Source organism: Theropithecus gelada, chromosome 14, assembly GCF_003255815.1.
Source record: "Theropithecus gelada isolate Dixy chromosome 14, Tgel_1.0, whole genome shotgun sequence".
NCBI lineage: Eukaryota > Metazoa > Chordata > Mammalia > Primates > Cercopithecidae > Theropithecus > Theropithecus gelada.
In genome coordinates, this window is record NC_037682.1 from 44,972,447 (window position 1) to 44,988,025 (window position 15,579).

At 35.3% G+C, this 15,579-nt stretch overlaps 1 protein-coding gene across 3 annotated transcripts in view; it reads right to left on the bottom strand.

Moving 5' to 3' along the window:
- PRMT3 (protein arginine methyltransferase 3) overlaps positions 1–15,579 on the bottom strand; it is a 135,598-nt gene that overhangs the window by 54,662 nt on the left and 65,357 nt on the right. For all 3 annotated transcript variants that reach the window (XM_025355887.1, XM_025355886.1, XM_025355885.1), the window contains one exon: positions 4,649–4,727. In XM_025355887.1, coding sequence (XP_025211672.1) covers positions 4,649–4,727 — 79 coding nt within the window. The remainder of the gene's footprint in view (positions 1–4,648; positions 4,728–15,579) is intronic.

Consider the following 15,579-nt stretch of genomic DNA (forward strand, 5'->3'; position numbering starts at 1 on the left):
ATTTTATAGTGTGGATTAAACTTTTTTTTTTTTTACACAAGTGTCTCAATAGAATTTGCTACAGTAAATCATTTCTTCAATTACATGAGATGCCACATATAGTTAGGTCTATACCATTCTCTTCAACGCATCTCTCCATTCAAGAACCAATAATATATTGTTTTAATTATTAAGGCTTTATAATGTGTTTTAATATTTGGTAGCACTATTCCTTCTGCTACTCCCTATCCTGCACCCTTCTATTTCAGTCTTCCTTATCATTGTTTATTTTTCTATGTAAACTTAATTTTATCCTTTTTTTTTTTTTTTGTACACAGGGTCTCTGTCATCTAGGCTGGAGTACAGTGGTACAATCATAGCTCACTGTAATCTTGAATTCCTGGGCTCAAACGATCCTCCCACCTCAGCCTCCCAAGTAGCTAGGACTACAGGTGCACGCCACCACACCTGGCTATCTATGAAAGAGGGCCCATGATTTTGCTCTTTAGCCCTACTCCCATTAATATGATTGATTATATAATATTTTGGCTTTGATTCCCCCTTGCCTGGTATCAATATCATGACAGCTGTTTCCATTTTGTTTGCATTTACCTGAATGTCTTTATTCTTTACATTTTAACTTCTCTGAATTATTTTGTTTTAGGTGTGGCTCTACAAAGTGCACAGAATTGGGCTTTCTTTGGCGAGCCAATCTGAAATTCTTTTTCTTTTAATGGGTAAATTTAGCCTATTTACACTTATTGATATAAGAAACAGTTTTATGTTCCTGATGCTACCATTTTCTGTTATTTTTTCTGTATCTATAAATTTTTTTAAGAAATAGTTCACTACATGGTCTTTTGATTTTTTTCCCAAAGTATTAATCCTTATATTTAGAAAGATCTTTGTATTTTTGTTGTAGTAGCTAACTTTTATAAGTATAACCTTAGTATAATGTCTTTAGTTCTCTCTTTTCAACACTATTTACTAAACTCCTACCTTAAGCAATACTAAAATTAGTATATTTCCCTTATCATTTCCCTTCCCTTTTCTTTTTCTCACACCCTCTTGGGCCTTCTCTTTTCTTCACACCAATTTTTTTCTGTATGTTAAAGAGTTGCACTGATAATACTAATAACAAGTACAGAGGTGGGCATAGAGTTAGTACACGGTTTTAAAGAAAAGTATTTTTCAGAAAAATTAGGAATCAAATCATGTAATAATTCATTTGACCCGAAGAAGGTGGGAATTGCTACTTCAGCTGTTTTTAAAAGTCGCTTTTCTGAAGTATAATTTATATGCAGCAAAACTCACTCTTTTTGGTATATATTTACATGTGCTTTGATAAAGTCACACAGTTATGCAATCACCACCATGGTCAAGAGACAGACAGGATCTGCCACCACCAACCTCATCACTCAATTTAATGTTAACTTTGTAGTGCTAAATGTACTTAATAATTCTACTACTTGATCTGTCAGCTTTAAATAATATTCCTTAAGTTTCTATTATTAAAGATAAAGCAATTAAAATGTGAACACTTCTACCTGCTGTCTGCATTCCCTTTCCAATTTTTGTGAGATGGAGTATTTGACACTGTTAGCATATAAAACATTTATATTCTCTGTTGCCATCCTAAAATATACATTTATTTTAGTCTTAATTGTAGTTGTAAAAACACCCATTGGCCATAAACAATATTTTCCCACTTTTCCTCCTCATTTCTTGTTGGCTGCATGTAAAACATTACAATTCCTGACACACAATTAGTGCTTAGTAAATATTAGCTAGAAATAGTAGAAATCATTGCTAGTAAACCTGCTTTCATGAACTTTACAAAATTACTTTTCTTAGAAGTAAGGGTAGTAAATACATAACTCTAATACAGTGGAACTGCTTGATTGATAATGGGGTAGATGAACATCCAAGTTATTGACTGTGTTTTATAAAGCCTTTACTGCTCACTATAATATGTATGGTGAGACATAAATTGAATTTAAACTCATGCAAAAATAAATTGTGGTCCCATCACATTTGTATGGGCCTTCAATATTCTCCCTCTCTCATAATGCATTCATTCTTTCTATAATCTTCATACTACTAATTACTTGGTAAATCTTTCCTTCAGAAAAACATAAAGGAAAACTTTGCTTTGCAATAAAACAATGAGCATTTAAATGACCGGTGATATTCATTAAAACGTACTCAAAAACACAAATAGACTAAACTATTGTGTGTTACTCTTTTCTGAATTTTCTTTCTTTCTCTTGATTCTGTTAACAAGTAACATTCAAAAGCACTGCTTAAGGAGTTAAATGCTGACCTCTCTTAAATATACTTCTGTATTATCTTAACACTAATATTAGCTATATAAAAGTATAGAAAGAGCTAGATATATAAGCCTCCACTTTATCCTTCTGATGATAAGAAATAGCTCTGTCATTGTTCACATTGCTGTACGTTCTTAATGAATTTCAGTGAGAATTCAATTTAAATGTATTAAGTTGCTGTCAGTTCCTCAATAAGATCAAGTCAGGCAGGTCTGGAAACAGTTACTTGGATCTTCCCTAGAACATCAAGGCAATAATCACATTTTAAAAATACATTTTAGTAGGGAAACAAGGTTTAGTAAAAAGAACATGAATCTTGGAGGCTGGCAGATGTGAGTTTAAAAAAAATCATGGTTTGGCCATTTAATATGTGTCATCCAGGACACTTTTAGGAGACTTTCTAAAATCTCAAAGGGCTATTGTGAGGATTATGTCTAGTAACGTAAATGAAGGTAGAGTATATTGTCTGGCAGCCACTAGATGGTCAACAAATGATGGATAATGTTGTTTTTAAGTCATTAAATGTTACAGTTTATGTATTCCTAATCTGAAAATCTGAAATCTGAAATGCTCCATGTTCTAAAACTTTTTGAGCACTGACATGAACCCAAAGGAAATGCTCATTGGAGCGTTTCAGATTTCAGATTTTCAGATAAGGATGCTCAACCAGTAAGTATAATGCAAAGAACTGTACTCCAAAACCCCCCAAAACACAAAATCTGAAACACTGCAGGTCCCAACCATTTTAGATAAGGGATAGTCAACCTGTAAGTACTCATTAAAAAAACAAAGCCGCTGCAATCATAGAAAGTTGCAGCCAATTGTTGCAGGGTAAAACATACCTAAAAATTCTAGTCAGGTTCATGACAGAGATTGGGAACATATCTTGAAATGGTTGCAGAAAATAAAGTGACAAAATGGGCACATTTTGAAAAAGAAAGGCAATCCATTTAAATGCTCTTATAAAAAGAACTCTCTTGTTCTGGAGAATTTTCTCTGTACTTATGTTTTAGCCTTACTTTTTTTTTTTTTTTTTTTAAGACAGAGTCTTGCTCTGTCACCCAGGCTGGAGTGCAGTGGCAGGATCTCCTCTCACTGCAACCTCCGCCTCCTGGGTTCAAGCAATTCTCCTGTCTCAGCCTCTCGAGTACCTGGGACTACAGGAACCCGCCACCACGCCCAGCTAATTTTTTGATTTTTTTTCTTTTTTTCTTTTTTTTTTTTTAGTAGAGATGGGGTTTCACCATATTGGTCAGGCTGGTCTTGAACTCCTGACCTCAGGTGATTCGCCTACCTCGGCCTCCCAGAGTGCTGGGATTACAGGCGTGAGCCACTGCACTGGGCTGGTCTTACTGATTTTTCACTGTACTAGAACTGCCAAAGTAATTTCATAGAACATGGATGGTAGGAGGCATAACTATGGTCAAGTCCTTTGCATCACTAGTTTGAAATGCCTACCCCCCCTTTCATGTGACAGTTTTACCAACTGTATTCTGACCATGGAAACCACTTGCTGATTCTGAAACTTTGAGAAAGGTAAGATGCAGGGAGGTAAGTGAAGGAGGAACATGCTGTTCAATTCAGTTTTAATGATTCTTTAAATGATTCAATTCAATAAACATGTATGATGCTCCATCTACATCCTAGAAGCTGTGGAGCTCATTTAAGAGTTTAAGCTAAACAAACATAATCCCTGTCCTGAAAGACAATTATTTTGTATGGACACAATTGCTCACAGCAGAAGGTCTGTAAAAACAGAATCTCACTCTGAGTATGCAGAGTTAATATGATTAAATGTTTTCCAGAGACATGAAAAGAAAGCCTTCCAAATTTATTAGGGTCCCTTTATATGTGGATTGGGTATGCTGTACTTTTAAAACGTATTAGAAACCAGTCACTACTTAAAATGTTCTCAGAAAATCACAGAGAAGTCGGGTTTTCATATTTAGTGAAGCTGTGAATAATCTCCAACTTAGACTGAAACATGCCATTGGGAAAAAAGGGAACTAAATGATATGAGGATTAAAAATAGAAAGGAGTTTGTTAGATTTGAGTTTGAATATCAAAAAGCTTCCAAAACCTAGCCTTCAGATATTTATTAAAAGGACCTTTTAATAAAAGCATTCTTGAGAATACCATTACCTTGGAGTCCTCCATATCTCATATAATATTCTACTTTCAACAATATAGTAAACAAATGTCTTAAAGCTTCTTGTAATGGAAACATCTTTCATCTCTATCAGGAACTTCCTCAGCCATGCATAGTTTATTTGAAATCCAAAGGTTCATTTGGTTCTGCTAGACTAAAATTAGATTATTAACCAGAATTTTCTACTCACCTGAGCCTCCTTTTGCCAAGTATTTGTTCTTTGCATAAAGGACAGAATCTAACATAGACTCAAACAGAAGAAAATAGCCCTGCATAAAAAGAGGGGGAAAAAAAGTTTAGAAATGTGCAATACTGTCATAAGCAGGTCAATTTAAACATAGGTGCTATTCTTTTAATTACAAAATAGTTTTTTGTTTCTGCCATAGATGTAATAATATTCTGCAAAATCTGAAACTTTTTTTTTGCAGTAAAAGTTATTGGAAAATCAGGCCAGCTTATAAAGTGAACTCAGAAAGTTTACTGTGGTAGAATATACTGCATGTTCTTTACCTATGATTCTACTTTCCAGACTACTCTTTCTTCCTCGTTAAAAAAAGTTCGGAAAGAAATTATTAACAAGCCCCATAACTCCCTGGAATGATGCAACATCCATCTAGAGCAGTGGTTCTCCACTTGATTTTGCCCGCTGGGGAACATGTGGCAATGTCTGAGTAATTTTTGATTGTTGCAACTAGGGGTGAGGGATGAAGGAGATGCTACTGGCATCTACTGGGTAGAGCCAAGGTATGTTGGTAAACATCCTACAATGCACAGGACAGCTTCTCACAAGAAAGAACGGCCTGGCCCAAAATGTCAATAGTGCTAAGGTTGAGAAACTCTAGTCTAGAAAACCATTTCCCAAATAATTTCCTGTATAGTGACTTTCTTTTAGGTATTAAAAAATAAAATAAAATAAAATAAAATAAACAGAAACAAGAAAGGAGAGGGATCCTTAGTCAAAAAGGTTTAAGAAATGCCAGCTGCCATATCCTCCTACTAGAGATTCATAATGCGCACAAGCACACTAAAAGTTCTGAGCAGTTGTTATGGCAAACAGAACTGCTGAACATATTTTAACCCAGTATTACCTACTTTCTGACTACAGACCTTTTTTTCTACTTAACATCTATCAACACCTTGCAGAACTAGTGTTTATGGAAATATAATTCATGAAACATGATCCTGGTATACTACCGATTTTACAGTATGATAATGAATCCTCTACCAAGAAAGGATAATGATACAGTACAAATGAAAAAAGAATTTGCTACTATTGGTGTCACAAACACACTACATTCTAATACTGTGCTTCACAGTTTATTAAACAAATGACAAATAATCATGACTGAGAAACCACTCTCAGTTTCAGTCAGTCTTTCTCCTTCTAGGGTCCAACCACCCAACAGCCCTATGCAGCAGGGAAAGCCAAGTGCTCAGCACATAGCACACCTTATTGCTTAGGGTGAACTAACATTAATTTTACCTTTACTTTAGCATTCTATATCAAAACAGTCCTCATTCACTCATTTGTTCTGTGCACAAATAAATGACCAGTGGGGTAACTATAAGTATTCTTTAACCACATTAACAAAAAATATTTTAAAGGTTTCTCTAGAATAAGAAAAACCTGCAAACTCAGAATGGATAATCTTCACAAGAGAGTAACAGCAATTTTAATTTATAGAAAATACAGCTCTCATGCTTGAATCACTTATGAAGGAACTGGACTGAATGCCGGCAACTCTACATTGGTATTGACCTATTCCTCCCAACACACTAATTCATTGATACAAAAATAACTGCCTATTAAACAAAGGCTTAGGAACAAAGCTTGTTTATCAATATGTTACTTTAGGAAACTTAAGGCTTTGACAGAAACTTGTTTTTCTGGATAGAGTACTTCAGTAACATGTAAAATTCTCACAAGTTAGTTCCCCATTAATATTATCTATGTATTCAAAGAACAAGGGACTTATGGGATTCAACTAAGAAATCTTTACCAATCTGACATATCCATGTAGATTACGCACACAAATGCTTATAAATAGGCATTCAACTGTTGCTTATAGTGAATTATAATTTATGCCAAGGAATTATTAAATGGAAGGCATCTATTTATCTTATGAGGAAAAGACTGGCTGGTAAAACACATTAACAGATTTGGTGAAAAAAATGGTCCCTATTTGCAAGATTGCTGTGTTTTAAAACTTAAAATAAAATAAATAAAATTAACACTTTAGTACAAATTAAGTATTAATTACAGTCCAATCCTTTTTAGACAAAAGCCCAAAAAAGTTTGTACTGATTTGTCATTGTCAAATTGTTTTCTAGTATTCTGGCTCTATCTTTCAGCTCTGCTGTTACCTCGTCACAAAGAATTTCTCTGATGTTCCTACATAAAATATCCTTTCTTTTTCTTTCATCAAGCTCCATTTATTTATCCTGCTTTGTATTTCATCATAGCACGTATGAATTAAAATACTATTTATTTTTGTTATTATTTTGTCTCCTTACAAAACTAACAGCTCCAAGACTAAGGATTTTGTCATATTGTTTGAAGCTATATTCCTGAAGGCTGAAAATGTGTCTGGTAGATAGTAGGAACTCAATATATAACTTTAAAATGAATAAATGAATAAAAGTTATTAATACTATATGTAATATATTTGTTAAAAGGAAACTGCTTGCTTTTTGTTATTTTTTGTGGTACAAATTAAAATGTTATTTTAAAATGATATTTTGTTTTCTTTTCCTCTTTTTTTTTTGAGACGGAGTCTCGCTCTGTCTCCCAGGCTGGAGTGCAGTGGCACAATCTCGGCTCACTGCAAGCTCCACCTCCCGGATTTACACCATTCTCCTGCCTCAGCCTCCCAAGTAGCTGGGGCTACAGGCGCCCGTCACCTCGCCTGGCTAGTTTTTTGTATTTTTTAGTAGAGATGGAGTTTCACCGTGTTAGCCAGGATGGTCTCGATCTCCTGACCTCATGATGTGCCCGTCTCGGCCTCCCAAAGTGCTGGGATTACAGGCTTGAGCCACCACGCCCGGCCGATATTTTGTTTTCTAAAATTAAAACTGACAAATAATGGTGGTGATAATTGTTAAAATTCATTGTAATGCCTCTATAAAAATTATTTCATTTAATTCTTCCCCAAAGCACCACTTATTGTTATTCCAATTTAATTTATTTATGTTAAGTTGAGATCTAAAATAATAGTTCAGTCACATAAATTGGGGAGTGAATGAGACAGAATTTGAACCTTGATCTCACTACACAAGTTCTGAATTGCCCTTGTATGTTGCCTCTTAAATTGATTTGCCTAATTGAAAGTAAGATTTAGTATGTGTATTATACTACATTTGTAATTAAGGATTCAAGCATTCCAAAAATGAAAAATTTTCATAGACCATATTAAACAAGATTAGAATTTACAACAGGTGTGCGATCATTTCAGAGTAATATCTCAGTTGGCAACTGGCTCTTAGCCACCATTCATTGTGAAAATATTAGTTTGGAAAAATCAATGCACATACTAGAATATATATAGAATAAGACATTCATGAGATAAAATATCCAGTTAAAAATATTAGCAGATGAAAAGATTCATATATGTATTGCTAATGGTCATTGTCCTTTCTCTCAACTTTCCCCTTTGCTAAACTTCATTTTACTATAGGCTCCCTATGTGATACAACAGCCTTTAAATTCCTGGGAATTGTCCTTGGTTCTGAACCAAGTCATTTATTACTGATACCAGAAGGCTTTGGTCCAAATGCCCCGCTCATCTGCAGTGTAATTCAGACTGTAATTTCACAGGCTGCTGCCTCACCTGTAGCGGTGCCATCTGGAAGGAGAATTACGCCTGATATTTTCTCCCATGATGCTCATGGGCATTCTTCTTTCAATAGTAACATTTACTTTTTAAAAAATTAAATATTGCATTTATACTTTAATGGTTACTGTAAAGGAACATATGGAATTAAATCAGGGACTAGAATATTAACCTCATTCATTGAAGTGGGAATCTTATTTTTAAAATGGCTGTTCATGATATTTTCTTGGATTAGATACATTAGTGATAAATGAAACTTTTGATATCTTCAGTATAAGGTGCCTTTCTAACTTTTTGTAGTTCAAATAACTGAATTACTGATACATCTTTAGGCAAATTTAACTATTAAAAAAAAGGTGAGGCAAGGGAGAGTTACAAATAAAATGGAAGAGTTAATCTGAAGGACGACAAAGAATCAATAATCTGAAATGTTTAAAGATAAAAGATTACCTGCAACAAATACACAAGCCTATATAATCTAATCATAATTTCTATGTAGTATATCTCTGAATCATAATAAGTGGTTGATAACATTTTTTCCAGTATTACTCTCAAATTCTGTAACATTCACTGTAGATAGAATTTTTTTTTATGTGATTGGAGCTGGCAGTCAGTTGTCAATGGGAAACAAGACATTTTAAGTAAAAACATACAGATTTGTTTGCCAGCATTCTTTGAGGACATACTCACTGACTGGAATCCTCATCATCTTCCCTATCTAAACCACATTCATAGATTTTAAGTAATTTCCAGGTTTGGTTAAATAGAAGAAAAAAAATCTATCGGCCGGGCGCGGTGGCTCTAGCCTGTAATCCCAGCACTTTGGGAGGCCGAGACGGGCGGATCATGAGGTCAGGAGATCGAGACCATCCTGGCTAACACGGTGAAACCCCGTCTCTATTAAATACAAAAAAACTAGCCGGGCGAGGTGGCGGGCGCCTGTAGTCCCAGCTACTTGGGAGGCTGAGGCCGGAGAATGGCGTGAACCCGGGAGGCGGAGCTTGCAGTGAGCTGAGATCCGGCCACTGCACTCCAGCCTGGGTGACAGAGCGAGACTCCGTCTCAAAAAAAAAAAAAAAAAAAAAAAAAAAAAAAAAAAAAAAAAAAAAAAATCTATCAGCACTTGCTAAGTGGAGAATCCTCCTTGAATTCCATGATTTCCACCCTCCTACTCCTACTCTTCAAACTAGGAGGAGACAACGACAACCCAGGAAGGAGAAAACACCAAAACAAACAAACAAACAAAAAACCACTGTGGAATGGACTGAGTAAAACAATTTGTTTACAAACAATTTACAGTTGTTTATGAGTAAAACAATTTACTCACTCCATTCTACAGCTTTTTTTAAGTGTTTTCTCCTTCCTGAGTTTTTCCAAAGCAGTCACTTTTGTTTGCATAGAAAAAAACCAACTGTATCCTTTATATAATCTTATCAATCGTTTGTGTTCATATTTAACTGATTTTACATAAATAAGCAGGCAAACAAACACAATAAGCTCTTGGTAAACCACACAACTGACAGAAGCAGAACAGTGGCAGCATGCTGAAGGTGGCTTTACGTGTTCAGAGAGAGCCACAGGAACCTAGCAATGTTGATAATAAGTTATTATAAACGCATAGAAACAATCATTCTAAAGCAGGGTTTCTCGATATTGACACTAATGACATTTTGGGCCAGATAAATCTGTAGGGGCTTTCCTGTCCACTGAAGGATGTTTAGCAGCATTCCTGGCCTCTACCCACTGGCACCATTGTCCCCACCCAACCCACAGTCCCAAATTATAACAATCTAAAATGTTTCCAGAGATTGCCCATCTCTCAAATATCCCCAGGAGTACGAAATTGTCCCCTCTTCCACTCCATTGAAAACCACTGTTCTAGAGGTATCCAAAATGCAAATAAATAAGCATTCTTTCCTAATCTACTGTGTTCTCTGCTTAAAAAAAATAGTACCAAACTTAAGATCTTACAGAATTCAATACAATCTCTATTTATTTCACTGTTATAATAGCCTTAGATATTAAACATTTTTACCACAAAGTTTTTTCAATGATTCTGCAGTCTATCACTTGACCCTTCCATCTTAAAATGTGCTAATAATATCCACCTAATTTATAATAAATGTGATAATAAAATTACATGAGAGTTTTCAAAGTAATTATATAAAATCCATTTGGGTAAGACACTTTCCTTACAGCTCCACAGTGACTGATAAAGATTATATTATACTGTTATGCACTTGGCAAAATACAGGCGGCTGATGATATCACTCAACAGGGATACCTTTACCCTTTGCACTTATTTGCCATAGAATGAGTAGAAAATGTTGTGTTGGCATGTACATATACACACATAAACATCTTTGTACAATGTTTAATGTATTTGGCCAAGCTAAATTTCTTAAAGTAGAATTCTTGGATTAAAGGATATGCACATTCAAAATTTTGATATGTATTATCAAACTGCCCACAGAAAGACTACGACAATTTTTATTCCCACAATTGTACGAGTGGAGTAAAGACCTAAATGTAAAAGGGAAAGGTATAGAGCTTATGGAGAATATTTTCATGTTCCTGTGAAAAAAGTACTGACCATAAAGACCAATACATTTGACTATGTTAAATCCCAGAACCTCTGCTCATAAAAACAATGAAGTTACAGAGTCTGAAAAGATATTGGCCACCCACACACATATACACATTTGTATATTTTCCATCTCCAATGAAGAATACTAATTGTTAAAAAAAAAAAAAAAAGTATGCAACCCAAAAGAAAAATGGGCAAAATAATTATATACAATTACTTCATAAGACAAAAAATATATTAATTCATTAGTAACTCAAACACAATGGAAAAATACTACATGACTACCAAATTAGCAGTCACACAATCCCCAGGGTTGAGAAGTCTATGGAGGCATGAAATAAAATTTTACTGCAGTACTTTGGAAAAGTACAGTACTTCGGAATTATCCATTAACATGTAAGAGCAGCATACCCTGTGATCTAGCAACTCTACTCCTAATTGTGTACCTAGACACAAGTGCTTAAGTATAAGAGCACACACATACAAGCACACTATAGCACTATTATTTGCATGATAATAAACTGGAAATGATCCAGCGCCCACCAACAGTAAAATTTGAAAAACACTTTCCTACAATGTGTTTTCTTACGGTACATTCATACAATGACATCTATAGAAATGAAAATAAATTATCCTTATAGGCAATAAGTGAATGTTATGAACATGACTGAGTGAAGAAAGCAAAAAAACACATTTAAAAAAGAAAAAGATATGTTTTGCTCCATTTATATAAATTTCAAAAACTGGTAAATATAAACTACACTGTTTAGGGATGTAAGTATAAGTGGTAACAGCAAAAAGAAAAGCTAGGAAATGATTATCATAAAGGACAGGAGAGTGGTTACCTCTCGGGTAGGGAGTTGTAACTAAGAAATGATATCCGGATGTCTTCTTTCTGTATTTTCATCTGGCTGATGATCACACAGGTGTTCATTATATAACTATTTGTTATACTGTACCTGTAAGTTTATGTAATTTTCTGTGTATGGTACATTTCACAACTAAAAAAGTTATACAAAGAAGATTTATATAACTAGCATATATAATATACAATAATGTGGGTGAAAGCAAAAAGAACACATTCATATCTGCTTATAAATGGTTATAGCGTGTGTGGAACAGTACACAATTAGACAAAATCATTGCCTCTGTAGATGGAATATAATAGTAGGGGTATAGGAAGGCAAGGAGAGTAACCCTTCAATATAAACTCTTTCATATCTTGTGAATTTTATATCATTATTATACACTATTTGTATGTAAAATTTTAAAAAAGAAAATGGCAAATAATCACAAGCTAAAAAGACAACAGTTTTTCATACTCTATTTTGAAAGAAAAAGTGAAACTGATTTTTTTAAAAAAGACATTAAGATTACAGGAAAAGATTGTTAGAGAGGTTGAGAAAAGGAAAAATCAAGAAAGTGCTATACAGAAGAAATCCACTTTTAACCTATGTTTTTATATTTAAAGAAAAAGGGTGGGAAAACCCATAACATTTAAACATTAACCATAAGAAAATTACAATTATTAAAAACATTATCAGGGACAAAGAACAATACTTCATAATGATAAAGAAGCCAAACTATCAATAACACATTAAAAACCTAATGTGTATGCACCTAATAACCACATAAAAATACCTGAAGCAAAACCTGACAGAACTGGAGAGAGACAACCCTGAACTACAGGTAGAAATTTCATTCTTCTTCTTTCAGTAATTGACAGAATTAACAGACAAAATAAATAAGGATTTAAAAGACCTGAACAATACAATCAACCAACTTGACTCAAATGGCAATTATGTAACACTCCAACAATAACAGAGTACTTCATTCTAAATCAGTGTGGAACATTCAGTAAGAGAGACCATATGCTGGGCCATAAAGCAAGTCTGAACAAATTTAAAGGAATGATAGCATATAGAGCGTGTTCTCTTATCACAACCAAATTAAATTAGAAATTAATAACAAAGATATTTTTAAAATTTCTTAACATTTAGAAATTAAACATGCTTCTAAATAATCCATGGACCAAAGCAGAAATCACAAGGGTGTATTTTGAATTGAATAAATTTGTGGGATGCAGCTATAGCAGTCATTAGAGGGAAACTTATTATTGATGAAAAAAGCAAGGTACAGAACAATATGTAGAATAGGCATACCTTACACTGAATATGAGAATCACTGCTTTATCCCACCTAGAAGAATGCCAGGTACGTAGTAGACACACTATCTGTTAAGTGAATGAGTATGCCAAGGGGTAGAAATATACATACATGTTTATAATAGAGTGAAATATTTTAAGAAGGATATACTAGAAACTGGTAACAGATTTTGTTGGGGACGAGGGGTGGGTCCTGAGTAACAGGGTTAAAGACCAAAAAAAAAAAAAAAAAAAAAAAAAGAATAAAATTTATAATATCTATATATCACACAGTCAAAAAATGACAATAGAATCTTACATGTATTAATCACAAATATCTGTCAGAGAAGCTCCTAATTTACCTATTATTTAACTTGATCACCACCTTCCATGCAAGAAGAATCAGGGCAATAACTGCCACTTATCAGGTCCCTATTATATGCTTGCTACTGTTCTGCAAGACTACTATCTTCCACTTCTCTCACCTTCCAACATACAGTTCCCACTTTTTTAGTGCTGTGGACTTCTGGAGAACATAACTTAGCACAAGAAATAATTTCCACTGCATATTCTAAAGTTTAAAAAACTTGTATTAGTTTTTTCTCCCACTAGATGGCACTCTCACTTAATCCACAAAAGACTGACAGTCAAATTGGCCCTATTCCTCAGACTGCAGAAAACTGTCCAATAAGCAAGTCTATCAAAAGAAAAAGTGAATATCTAAAACTATTTCCAAAGGCATGTGTGGGTCTTATACCAGACCCACAAAAACAGTTTCTAAAACAATATTCACAATCCCCCACGGTGGGTGACAAAATTCATTAATGATAATTGGATATTCCACTCTCAAAACTAATTAATGTTGGCCAGGCATGGTGGCTTATGCCTGTAATCTCAACACCTGCAAGGCTGAGGAGTGAGGATCCTTTGCACCCAGGAGTTTGAGACCACCCTGAGCAACACAGGGAGACCCCGTTCTACAAAAAATTGAAAGATTAGCTGGGCATTGTGGCTCGTGCCAGTAGTTCCAGCTACTCCAGAGGCTGAGGAAGGAGGATAGCTTGAGCCCAGGAGGTCAAGGCCGCAGTGAGCCACGATTGTGCCACTGCATCCCAGCCTGGGCAACAGAGCAAGACCCTCTCTCCCAAAAAAGAAAAAGAAAAGTAACAGTCTCTCCCTCTGTTGCCCAGGCTGGAGTGCAGTGGCGTGATCTTGGCTTACTACAACCTCAGCCTCTCCGGTTCAAGTCAGCCTCCTGCCTCAGCTTCCTGAGTAGCTGGGATTACAGGTAAACGCCATCATGCCTGGCTAATTTTTTTATTTAGCCAGGGTTTTACCAGGGTTTAGCCAGGGTTTTACCACGTCAGCCAGGCTAGTCTTGAACTCCCAACCTCAAGTGATCCACTCACCTCAGTCCCCCAAAGTGCTGGGATTACAGGCATGAGCCACTGTGCCCAGCCCCAAGCACTTTTATTAAAGACAATTATAGTATTACATAGTAACAGTGTGTGCTATGGTCTGAGTGTGTTCCCCAAAATACGTTAAAACTTAATCACCAATGTGATAGTATTTAAAGGTGGAGTCTTCAGGAGGTGATTAAGTCATGAGGGCTTGGAAGGGATTGGGGTCCTTAAAAAAGAACTTGAGGTAGTACGTTCATTCCCTTCTATTCTTTCCGCCATGTGAGGATACAGCAACAAGGCACCATCTCGGAAGCAGAGATTTAGCTCTCACTGGACATTCAACCTGCTAGAACTCTGACCTTGAACTTGCAGCCTCTAGAACTGTGAGAAATAAACTTCCTTTGTTTATAAATTACCCAGTCTCAGGTATTCTGTTATAGCAGCACAAATGGACTAAGACACAGTGATTCTAGAATACTTACAGACTTTTGAGGCTATAGGAAATAGTTACTGACAGTATGATTCAGTCTCTAAAGAACAAGATCTCATTCTGTTTCCAGCAACAATGTATTTTAGGAGCTACTGACACTCTAAATACAACAAATATGCTAGGAGGAAAAAGAACATCTTATTAGACGCATCAGTAAGCTGGCTTTCGCCTTGAGAGCATTTGCTAAACTTAGTCAACGAGCATGGAGGAAATAGGAGACAACGCCCAAAGTTCAACCAAAGTGAGAACTCTAAGAAGAAATCGCCCTAAATAACGGAGCTGGGACAAATGTACCTACAGAGCAAATGTGAATTTACAATCGCATTTGCTGTCACCTGTTTCCCCAATTCAGTTTAGAACCTTGGTGTTGAGTAGTCAAACACATACTTCCTCCCTAACTCCACCCCGTCTCCAATACGCATAAGACAGGCCCCAAGGAGGAATTACGTACCCAGCGCAAAGAAACTAAAAATCTTGACAAAAAAGTGGAAGAATTGATGGCTAGAATAATTAATGCAGAGAAGGTCCTAAATGAAATGAAAGAGATGAAAACCATGACATGAGAAATACGTGACAAATGCACAAGCTTCAGTAACCGACTCGATCAACTGGAAGAAAGAGTATCAGCGATTGAGGATCAAATGAATGAAATGAAGCGAGAAGAGAAA